The following is a 12,682-nucleotide window of genomic DNA, read 5'->3' as shown; positions in this document are numbered from 1 at the left end:
GTGTGTGTGCGTGCATTCGTGTGCCTGTCGACAGCCTATGGAGGGAAGGTAAATGTACTCTCCTTTGAGAGGGTAGGCTTAACTGGGATATTAGGCAGGGTTGGGTAGGTTACTTTCTAAATGTAATCCATTACAGTTTCTAGTTACCTATCCAAAATTGTAATTAATTACTTTCTCCATAAGAAGCATCATTAGTGGTTTCTGACTTGTGGTTAGACTTCAATGCTGAATTTAATGCCATTGAGAAAACAGAAAGGTGTCATATAATGTATTTTTCCCAAACATCCTTTCTGAATTGAAAAGTAATCCATAAGTAATCATCCAGTTTTTCAAAGTGTCCCCCAAATGCTTTGACACTGAAACTTTTCCCCTGACCCTTGACCCCAGGGATGTGCTGACAATCACTGAAACAGCTAATACATGTGTGCATATATCACAGGGGGTTGGTGGCACCTTAATTGGGGAGGACGGGCTCGTGGTAATGGCTGGAGTGGAATAGGTGAAATGGTATTAAATACATCAAACACACATGGTTTCATGCATTTGATACCAGTCCATTTGCTCCATTCCAGCCATTATCATGAGCTGTCCTCCCTTCAGCAGCCTCCTGTGGTATGCATGTGTGAGCATGTAGTTTACTCATTGCCAATGTAACAGTATAATTTTAAACCGTCCACTCGCTGTTTCACATCCGTTACACTCACCCCCCTTTTGACCTCCTCCTCTTTCCGCAGCAACCAGTGATCCGGGTCAACAGCATCAATTTAACAGTATAACTTTAGACGGTCCCCTCGCCCATACCCGGGCGCGAACCAGGGACCCTCTGTACACATCAACAACTGACACCCACGAAGCATCGTTACCCATCGCTCCACAAAAGCCGCGGCCCTTGCAGAGCAAGAGGAACTACTACTTCAAGGTCTCAGAGCAAGTGACGTCACCGATTGAAACGCTATTTAGCGCGCACCACCGCTAACTAAGCTAGCCGTTTCACATCCGTTACACCAATGACTATATGCAAAGCAAAACAAAGGCTTGATCTCAGCAAAATATAAAACGTGTGACCCAGGCACCATTTTCTTTGAGTACACTGCCTGTGTGACTATGTGTGTCTCTGGGTAGTCTAACTGATGAGGACAGTAACATGAGTATTTTTTGTCAAGGTTTGTTTTCAGCCTTGCAGAGACAGTAACCCGATCTCTCTGCTTTCTCATTGTCACTGGGGCTAAAATGGAACAGCCTGGGCTTACAGTACATTGTATGGCTCAGAGTCTCTGATGAAGAAGTAACCTGCTAGCAGGCCGTGCTTGGTGTTATCACAACTTCAATGTACTGTAAATGGATAGTGATTACTATTGCTAAGTTTTATACTGGCAAAAAAGGAAGGTTGTGTGTTTGTTGAGTTCACTTGCAGGAAATATCACAGAGTCAACTCCATACTTTACCATCCCTGCTGTAGGAAGAGGAGAATTGCAGCTTGTCTTCATACTTGCGCAACCTGGACTCGGGGTAGATATAACATAGTTAAAGTCAATCTATGAGACTCAAATTAGTATGAAATGTTACGTTTGGTATAGTATGTGATTTGTGGATGTCCAGCATCCATTTCGTACGATATGTTATGAATTACAATTCGCATGGTATACAGTTGAAGTCGGACATTTAAATATACTTAGGTTGAAGTCATTAAAACTCATTTTTCAACCACTCCACACATTTCTTCTTAACAAACTATAGTTTTGGCAAGTCGGTTAGGACATCTACTTTGTGCATGAGTAATTTTTAAGTAATTTTTCCAACAATTGTTTACAGACAGATTATTTCACTTAGAATTCCCTGTATCACAATTCCAGTGGGTCAGAAGTTTACATGCACTAAGTTAACTGGGCCTTTAAATAGCTTGGATAATTCCAGAAAATGATGTCATGGCTTTAGAAGCTTCTGATAGGCTAATTTACATAATTTGAGTCAATTGGAGGTATACCTGTGGATGTATTTCAAGGCCTACCTTCAAACTCAGTGCCTCATTGCTTGACATCATGGGAAAATCAAAAGAAATCAGCCAAGACCTCAGAAAAAAATGGTAGACCTCCACAAGTCCGGTTCATCCTTCTGAGCAATTTCCAAACGCCAGAAGGATGGCCATAATGACCATCCTCATGTTTGGAGGAAAAAGCGGGAGGCTTGCAAGTCGAAGAACACCATCCCAACCGGGAAGTAAGGGGGTGGCAGCATCATGTTGTGGGGGTGCTTTGCTGCAGGAGGGACTGGTGCACTTCACAAAATAGATGGCATCATGAGGAAGGAAAATTAGGTGGATATATTGAAGCAACATCTCAAGACATCAGTCAGGAAGTTAAAAATTGGTCACAAATGGGTCTTTGAGAATAAATCATTCTCTCTACTATTATTCTTACTTTTCACATTCTTAAAATAAAGTGGTGATCATAACTATAATTTTTACTAAGACTACATTTCAGGAATTGCGAAAAACTGAGTTTAAATGTATTTGGCTAAGGTGTATGTAAACTTCCGACTTCAACTGTATTACGAATTGCAATTCAAATCAAATCACATTTTATTGGTCACAGACACATGTTTAGCAGATGTTATTGCGCGTGTAGCGAAATGCTTGTGTTTCTAGCTCCAACAGTGCAATAATATCTAACAAGTAATATCTAACAATTTCACAACAATACACACAAATCTAAGTAAAGGAATGGAATTAAGAATATTTGGATGAGCAATCTCAGAGCGGCATAGACTAAGATACAGTAGAATACAATACAGTGTTTACATATGAAATTGGTAAAGCAAAATATTTAAACATTATTAAAGTGACTAGTGTTCAATTATTAAAGCGGCCAGTGATTTCAAGTCTATGTATATAGGGCAGCAGCCTCGAATGTGCTAGTGATGGCTATTTAACTGTATGATGGCCTTGAGATAGAAGCTGTTTTTCAGTCTCTTGGTCCCAGCTTTGATGCACCTGTACTGACCTCGCCTTCTGGATGATAGCGGGGTGAACAGGTAGTGGCTCGGGTGGTTGTTGTCCTTGATGATCTTTTTGGCCTTCATGTGACATCTGGTGCTGTAGGTGTACTGGAGGGCAGGTAGTCCCAGTGTTTAGGATCAGCAAAGTGGAGGTGTTGTTTCCTACCTTCACCACCTGGGGGCGGCATGTCAGGAAGTCCAAGACTCAGTTGCACAGGGCGGGGTTCAGACCCAGGGCCTCAAGCTTAATGATGAGCTTGGAGAGTACTATGGTGTTGAATGCTGAGTTATAGTCAGTGAACAGCATTCTTACATAGGTATTCCTCTTGTCCAGATGGAAAGGAAAGGGATATGGCAGTGTGCAGTGCGAGGGTGATGGCATCGTCTGTGGATCGATTGGGGCGGTAAGCAAATTGAAGTGGGTCTAGGGTGTCAGGTAAGGTAGAGGTGATATGATCCTTGACCAGTCTCTCAAAGCACTTCATGATGACAGTCATTTAGTTCAGTTACCTTTGCTTTCTTGGGTACAGGAACAATGGTGGCCATCTTGAAGCATTTGAGGACAGCAGACTGGGATAGGGAGAGATTGAATATGGCCGTAAACACTCCAGCCAGCTGGTCTGCGCATGCTCTGAGGTTGGGGATGCCGTCTGGGCCGGCAGCCTTGTGAGGGTTAACACACTTAAATGTCTTACTCATGTCGGCCACAGAGATGGAGGCCGAGTCGAGCTGCATTGTGTTATCCTCAAAGCAGGCAAAGAAGGTGTTTTTTGTAAATATTTTTTTATTTCACCTTTATTTAACTAGGCAAGTCAGTTAATTATAAACAAAGATGGTCTTCCAGAAGGCAAAAGGCCTCCTGCGGTGATGGGGGCTGGGATTAAAAATAAAAATATCGGACAAAACAAACATCACAACAAGAGAGACACCACAACACTGTCAGCAACGTGGCTGGTTTTCCCTTTGTAGTCCGTATTTGTCTGTACACCCTGCCACATACGTCTTGTGTCTGAACCGTTGATTGCGACTCCCCTTTGTCTCGATACTAACGTTTTGCCTGCTTGATTGCCTTATGGAGGGAATAACTACACTGTTTGTATTCAGCCATATTCCCAGTCACCTTGCCATGGTTAAATGTGGTGGTTTGTGCTTTCAGTTTTGCGTGAATGCTGCCATCTATCCACGGTTTCCGGTTAGGGTAGGTTTTAATAGTCAGAGTGGGTACAACATCTCCAATACACTTCCTGATAAACTCAGTCAAACTCAATCAGTGTATTAGTCGATGTTATTCTCAGAGACTTCCCAGAACATGTCCCAGTCTGCGTGATCAAAACAATCTTGAAGCGTGGATTCCAATTGGTCAGTCCAGCATTGAATAGCACTTAGCACGGGTACTTCCTGTTTGAGTTTCTGCTTATAGGAAGGGAGGAGCAAAATGGAGTCTTGATCAGATTTTCCGAAGGGAGGGCGGGGGAGGGCCTTGTAGGCATCCCGGAAGTTGGAGTAGCAGTGGTCAAGTGTTTTAACAGCGCGAATACTACAGTCAATGTGTTGATAGAACTTCGGTAGGTTTTTCGTCAAATTTGCTTTGTTAAAATCCCCAGCTACAATAAATGTGGCCTTAGTTTGCATAAAGTCCAGTGGAGTTCTTTGAGGGCAATCACGGTATCGGCTTGAGGGGGAATATACTTGGCTGTGACTAAACCGAAGAGAATTCTCCTGGTAATTTCGATTGGCATTTGATTGTGAGGTATTCTAGTTCGAGTGAACAAAAAGGACTTAAGTTCCTGTATGTTATCACAATCACACTATGAGTAGTTAATCATGAAACATACACCCCTGCCCTTCTTCTTCCCGGACAGATATTTATTCCTGTCTGCGCGATGAACTAAGACCCCAACTGGAGAGTATATCCAGAGAGAGCTTTGTTTCCGTGAAACAGAGTATGTTACAATCCCTGGTGTCTCTCTAGAAGGAAATCCTCACCCTGAGCTCATCAACTTTATTATCCAGAGACTGAACATTAGCAAGTAACATACTCGGAAGCAGTGGGTTGTGTGCGTGCCTCCTGAGTCGGAGTAGGGGTCCACTCAGAATATCTCTTCTCCACCGGCTGTATTATGGATCAGCCTTTGGAATCATTTAAATTAACCTGGGGGGTACGAACAAAGGGTCCAATTCGGGAAAGTCATGTTCCTGGTCATAATGTTGGTAGTGCTGGTGAGTTACCGTCGCTCTGATATCCAAAAGTTCTTCCCGGCTGTATGTAATAACACAAAAAAATTCTGGGCTAATAATGTTGCCTAGGGGCTAGAATCTACCCTACCCTATCTATCGGCACCATTTTCATGTTTCGTACAATATGTTAGGAATTTGCAATACATATGATATGTTAAGAATTCCAATTTGTTGTGGCTAACGTTAGCTAGGTGACTAACGTTAGCTATGCTAGTGGTTATGGGTTAGGGTTATGGGTTAAGGTTAGGGTTATGGGTTAAGGTGAGGGTTGGGTTATGGGTTAAGGTTAAGGTTAGGGTTATGGGTTAAGGTAAGGGTTAGCTAACATGCTTTGATTTTATTAGGATCTCTTTTGGTCGTCATTTGGACTAATCTTCCAAGAGTTCATGCTTAGTTGCTAAGTAGTTACAGTGCCTTCAGAATGTATTCACATCCTTTTGACTGTACGGGTTACATTAACTATGCTGTGATATGCTAAATTGCTAATACCTGCATCAGTATTCTGTGAGTAAATCTCTCTCTCAAAACACACACATAAATGAGGGCAGTCAGAGCAGGCAGTGTTGTAGGGTAGCAGCTGCACCTCTATTTTATACTGCTCTTATTATTCCTCTTTCTCTCTACTCCTGTCTGTCACCCCTTTCCTGTCTCTCTCAGTCTCCCTCTGTCTTTGCTCTCAGTTTGTCTTTGTAAATATAGTTTTGTTCAGTGTGTGTGTGTGTTGCTCTCTACTGGGCACTCGTGGTTTGACAGCCGTATTACTTTTCACCTACTTCATTAGCGCAGACATAATCCCAGTCAGAGGCCAGATAACCACATCAGTATTGATAGATCCACTTTTTTAATACAATCCATGATTAACATATTAGTTATACATTGACTACAACACATTTGTTACTAATGGGTACCACAAGATTATTTAACTTTCGGACCATAGAGCTCACCAGTTTTTAGTCCTAAAACCCGGAAATTAGTTCCTCTGGTTCGTTCAGACATTCCTATGGGGGAAATTAAGGGGAAATAATTGAGTTTTGGTATAAATGCCGAAATAAAAGGTCTGAGGTTAACAGATTTAGGAGATTTTATATGTTTTGTTCTATGAGATCATATTGTTTTACCTAAATGCTTCAAAATTCACAAAAAATGTTAGCTAATGAAGATTATCTCAGAGAACAAAACATATAAAATCTCCTAAACCTTATTTTTGGCATTTATCTAAAAACCCTACAAAAACTAAATGTATTTTCCCATAGGCTTTGTCCAATACAAAAAGACAGTATTCATATTCCTCTCTATGTGCATGTGTGTGTGCCTGTGTGTTTGTCAGTGGTCAAAGTGCTTAAGTAAATATACTATAAAGTACAACTTAAGTAGATTTTTTGGGTATCTGTACTTTACTATTTATATTTTTGACTACTTTTAGTTCACTACATTCCTAAAGAAAATAATGTACTTTTTACTCCATACATTTTCCTTTTGAATGCTTAGCAGAACAGAAAAATTGTCAAATTCACACACTTAACCTCTGATCTGGCAGACTCACTAAACACACGTGCTTCATTTATCAATTATATCTGAGTGTTGGAGTGTGCCCCTGGCTATCTGTAAATAAATAAAATAAAAATGGTGCAGTCTTGTTTGTTAGTATAAGAAATTTGAATTTATTTATACTTTTACTTTTGATACTTAAGTATATTTTAGAAATTACATTTAGTTTTGATACTTAAGTATATTTAAAACCAAAACTTTTAGACTTTTACTCAAGTAGAATTTTACTGGGTGACTTTCACTTTTACTTGAGTCATTCTCTATTAATTAAGATATCCTTACTTTTACTCAAGTATGACAATTCTGTACTTTTCCACCACTGGTGTTTGTATATGGCATGTGAATATACATTGGGTTAGTTGGCCGTGGGGTTGTTGATGACAAAGCTCTGCTGTTGGAGCTGGGCGGTCCAGTCTTCCTCAATGTATTTATGGTAGGGGTCGTTAGAATGCTCACGTCGCTTCGACTTCACCGTGCTCACCAGGATCGCCACGACGATGAAGGCAAACATTCCGATCATCACTATCAGATACCATATGACGTTCCTGAAGTTCTCCTCTGCCAGAGTGTTGTCCAGAGCCTGTTCTGCCTTCGAGGAGTTCCGGCTCCAGTTGTCAAGATAATGGCCCAGGGCACGGGTCAGAGAGTCCTCCAGGTGGAGGGTCATGTTTGACCAATTAGGCAGCATGATCACCTGGTGGGCGGGGTAAAGAGAGTGAATTTGATCAGTGACAGGGGTGAAGACATTGACATTGTACTGTCTTCCTGTGATCTGTGCACTGAATCTGCATATAAGAATACACTACCAAGCACATACACAGACAATACCGTATATACAGAATCAGACAGTGAACCTTCATATTGCATTTACAGAATCAGACAGTGAACCTTCATACTGTACATACAGAATCAGACAGTGAACCTTCATACTGTACATACAGAATCAGACAGTGAACCTTCATACTGTACATACAGAATCAGACAGTGAACCTTCATGCTGTATTTACAGGATCAGACAGTGAACCTTCATACTGTACTTACAGAATCAGACAGTGAACCTTCAAACTGTATTTACAGAATCAGACAGTGAACCTTCATACTGTATTTACAGAATAAGACAGTGAACCTTCATACTGTACATACAGAATGACAGTGAACCTTCATACTGTACATACAGAATCAGACAGCGAACCTTCATACTGTATTTACAGAATCAGACAGTGAACCTTCATACTGTATTTACAGAATCAGACAGTGAACCTTCATACTGTATTTACAGAATCAGACAGTGAACCTTCATACTGTATTTACAGAATCAGACAGTGAACCTTCATACTGTATTTACAGAATCAGACAGTGAACCTTCATACTGTACATACAGAATCAGACAGCGAACCTTCATACTGTATTTACAGAATCAGACAGTGAACCTTCATACTGTATTTACAGAATCAGACAGCGAACCTTCATACTGTATTTACAGAATCAGACAGTGAACCTTCATACTGTACATACAGAATCAGACAGTGAACCTTCATACTGTATTTACAGAATCAGACAGTGAACCTTCATACTGTACATACAGAATCAGACAGTGAACCTTCATACTGTATTTACAGAATCAGACAGTGAACCTTCATACTGTATTTACAGAATCAGACAGTGAACCTTCATACTGTATTTACAGAATCAGACAGTGAACATTCATACTGTTTTTACAGAATCAGACAGTGAACCTTCATACTGTATTTACAGAATCAGACAGTGAACCTTCATACTGTATTTACAGAATCAGACAGTGAATCTTCATACTGTATTTACAGAATCAGACAGTGAACCTTCATACTGTATTTACATAATCAGACAGTGAACCTTCATACTGTACTTACAGAATCAGACAGTGAACCTTCATACTGTACATACAGAATCAGACAGTGAACCTTCATACTGTACATGCAGAATCAGACAGTGAACCTTCATACTGTACATGCAGAATCAGACAGTGAACCTTCATACTGTATTTACAGAATCAGACAGTGAACCTTCATAATGTATTTACAGAATCAGACAGTGAACCTTCATACTGTACATACAGAATCAGAAAGTGAACTGTCATACTGTACATACAGAATCAGGCAGCGAACCTTCATACTGTATATACAGAATCAGACAGTGAACCTTCATGCTGTACATACAGAATCAGACAGCGAACCTTCATACTGTACATACAGAATCAGACAGTGAACCTTCATACTGTACATGCAGAATCAGACAGTGAACCTTCATACTGTACATACAGAATCAGACAGTGAACCTTCACACTGTACATACAGAATCAGACAGTGAACCTTCATACTGTACATACAGAATCAGACAGTGAACCTTCATACTGTACATACAGAATCAGACAGTGAACCTTCATACTGTATTTACAGAATCAGACAGTGAACCTTCATACTGTATTTACAGAATCAGACAGTGAACCTTCATACTGTATTTACAGAATCAGACAGTGAACCTTCATACTGTACATACAGAATCAGACAGTGAACCTTCATACTGTACATACAGAATCAGACAGTGAACCTTCATACCGCCCAGTTGTGACTTAAACAAGAAAATATCTGACCTGTTCAGGGTTTCCTGTATCGTTCCAGGGAGGTTGAGAAGATGTTACAATCACAGGCGTTGAGAAAGAGGCAGGGTCCTGGAGGGGGGAAGTAGGACGAGAAAGAGACAAATACCAGAATCGACCAACTAACCAGCCAACCTCAGCCTAGGACAGACTGACAGGTACAAAAAGAAACACTGCTCATATTTGATCTACAGTGTTTGCTTGTGTGTGTGTGTGTTTGCTTGTGTGTGTGTATGTGTGCAAGTGTTTCTGATGACCTTGAGAAAAGCATCAAGCTCAGCTGATATGGAAAGGGGAGTAGAGTGTTGAGGGTCACTCTCACCCTGCCACACAAACACACACTGTAGCCTATATTGGATTCCTAAACAGTGGCACTACTATCAATTGTGAAATAAGTTGTAATACTTGAAGTTATGTACTCAAAAAGGATGTCAAACATGCTAGCATTCAAGACAATAGTGTTAAGTGTAATAGTCTTTGCAAACATGTTTAGGTAAAGTTTAGTAGTGGAGCTGTTCTATTGCCTTTTGCAATTCACCTAGTACTGACAATGTTCCTGCTTGTGAAATTCCATAGCAGTACCCACATGTGCCACTAGATGGCAGACAACTTCTCCTGGTGTACTGTCACCACGTGTACCTCAGGGATTAAATTGGGCATTCGGAGGATTTAGGGTTGAGCCAGGGTTAAACATACATTAAGGTTGAACATAAGAGTTCATATTATGGCTAGGGTTGAATTGGGGCGTGGACATGAAGCTAGGGTTAGTGTTAGGGTTGAATTGGGGTGTGGACATGAAGCTAGGGTTAGTGTTAGGGTTGAATTGGGGTGTGGACATGAAGTTAGGGTTGAATTGGGGTGTAGACATGAAGCTAGGGTTAGTGTTGGGGTTGAATTGGGGTGTAGACATGAAGCTAGGGTTAGGGTTGAATTGGGGTGTGGACATGAAGCTAGGGTTAGTGTTAGGGTTGAATTGGGGTGTGGACATGAAGTTAGGGTTGAATTGGGGTGTGGACATGAAGCTAGGGTTAGTGTTAGGGTTGAATTGGGGTGTAGACATGAAGCTAGGGTTAGGGTTGAATTGGGGTGTGGACATGAAGCTAGGGTTAGTGTTAGGGTTAAGGTTGAATTGGGGCGTGGACATGAAGCTAGGGTTAGTGTTAGGGTTAAGGTTGAATTGGGGTGTGGACATTAAGCTAGGGTTAGGGTTGAATTGGGGTGTGAACATGAAGCTAAGGTTAGGGTTGAATTGGGGTGTGAACATGAAGCTAAGGTTAGGGTTGAATTGGGGTGTGAACATGAAGCTAAGGTTAGGGTTAGGGTTGAATTGGGGTGTGAACATGAAGCTAGGGTTAGGGTTAGGACTTTTATCCTACTTTCTATCCTACTCCTCTTTTGAGGTGCTGGATCTTGGCTTCACCTGGCTCTCTCTTTGGACCCTTAAGGTTCTGGAGCTTTGCTTCACCTATCTCTCTCTTTGACCCAAGGTGCAAAAGCCCAGAACCGGCTGTACCTCACCAGTTCCTCACAGATTTGTGTTAGGCCTTAAGCTGTTCACCTGAGGATGGTTATACTGTATTACTGTACATAACCAGACAGGACTCGGTGTTGTCCAGGGAAAAGAGTTGAGGAATGTTGCTGAACCTGTTCACACCCCTGCCACTCTTCTTGGGTGGAGGACATGGAACATGACAGGTACAGCACTAATACATCTGAGGTACACTTTGATGTGGCTGAGAGCCAGCAAGCGCACACACACTGTGAGTCACTCTGGTATGAGTTTGAGGCATTTTATGTGAACAATGACACAGGTTTACCATCAGCTTAGTCTATGCAATCAGGGGAGGGACCAGAGAGCACCACTGTATAGTAGCTCCACTACATGGAAGGGCTAGCCCTCTCACCCTGCAAAACCACCACTATCTTTTATGTGCAAATTAAATATATCTACAGATATGCTAATGTTCAGTACAATACATGCATTCACAGTGTGCTCTATTCTCTCATCTCAAAGGGTCAGGTGTCTATCAGTGTGTCCAACAATCTGTTGGTGGGAATTGAGAGGTATAACAACACTGGAAGGTCATTTGATGTGTCTTACCCCAAGATGACTGGAGGGACAATTAAAAAAGTAACACAAACAGGCAGGGTCAGAGGTTGACCAGAATAACAGAGAAGAGCTGGAGGAAGGACTATGTTATGAGAGCAGCAACCCAGGAACCAATGTGTCATGGACCTCCTATTAGAGACGCATGTTACATAATCAGATAAATGGATGCACCAACTCCACATGCCCACAAACATGCAGTTAACCATATGGTTGCCATAGTGATTATGCATAGTAGACCTTTTTAAATGTGCTTGGTTTGTGTATGGGTCTGTGTGTATGGGTCTGTGCCCGCATGCATGTGAAAAGGCTCTATTCCATCTGTATCGCTGAAGAGTTACAGATTGCGCGACAGAAACGTACATTTCCAATTTTGACAACTGTGCTGACATTTACCGTGAATGTAGTCTCCTCTAACGCAGGAACATTGCCTTTAAATTGCAATCACACTGTAACGCTGAACTTCAGCCATACGGATTGAATAGAGCCCTAAGTATGGTGTTTGTGTGTATATGAAGTCATTCCTGGATTATGCTATTATTGTGCTCGCATAAACAGTAAACAGCTTTGAGGGTTGAGTGTCTGAGTCAAAGGTACCAATTATACAATCCCACATGGAATTATGCATGTCCTGTATCTGTGTATATATGTCTGTGTGTGTCTGTGTACGTGTTGAGACCTAACATCCATTTATCAAACCCAATTTTTCCTGTGTCTCTGTCCCTTGTCCCTATTTCACAACGTCATTGCCTCACCACACACACACCACAACCCCCACCAATGTTATGCACACAGGAGGAACTATGTACATTGTCAAAACATCATTGGCTGTGGAATCAAACAATACATGAAGAGGAAAATTACTAGCTAAGTAAGCTGAGCTTATGATAAACCTCAATGACTGTCCACTGATTCCTATGTCCCTAATAGACTGCTCATTCCAACACTGATTCCTATGTCCCTAATAGACTGCTCATTCCAACACTGATTCCAGAGAGAGAATTTTTTCCTTTTGCCATCGAGGTCTTTTTTCTGTGGATTAATTTTAGGATCTGCTGAATCCCAGACACACCGCCCATAGTTTGGTCAGGAGTGTGTGGTATGAGTGGAATGCGTTGGTTGTGTGTTTGCGGCATATTCCACAGCGTTAGTTAATGCTC

At 41.4% G+C, this 12,682-nt stretch overlaps 1 protein-coding gene across 1 annotated transcript; it reads right to left on the bottom strand.

Moving 5' to 3' along the window:
• Positions 1-6,054: 6,054 nt before the first annotated feature.
• On the bottom strand, positions 6,055-9,601 carry LOC110501637 (potassium voltage-gated channel subfamily E member 2). The gene is made up of 2 exons (XM_021579336.2): positions 9,410-9,601; positions 6,055-7,474 (listed from the first exon to the last, which is right to left on the bottom strand). Exon 2 carries the CDS (start codon positions 7,466-7,468, stop codon positions 7,136-7,138), a length of 333 nt encoding a protein of 110 aa, XP_021435011.1. The 5' UTR covers positions 7,469-7,474; positions 9,410-9,601; the 3' UTR covers positions 6,055-7,135.
• Positions 9,602-12,682: the final 3,081 nt, after the last annotated feature.

Source organism: Oncorhynchus mykiss, chromosome 22 (genome assembly GCF_013265735.2).
Source record: "Oncorhynchus mykiss isolate Arlee chromosome 22, USDA_OmykA_1.1, whole genome shotgun sequence".
Taxonomy (NCBI): domain Eukaryota; kingdom Metazoa; phylum Chordata; class Actinopteri; order Salmoniformes; family Salmonidae; genus Oncorhynchus; species Oncorhynchus mykiss.
This window is presented reverse-complemented; position numbering and strand designations above follow the sequence as displayed.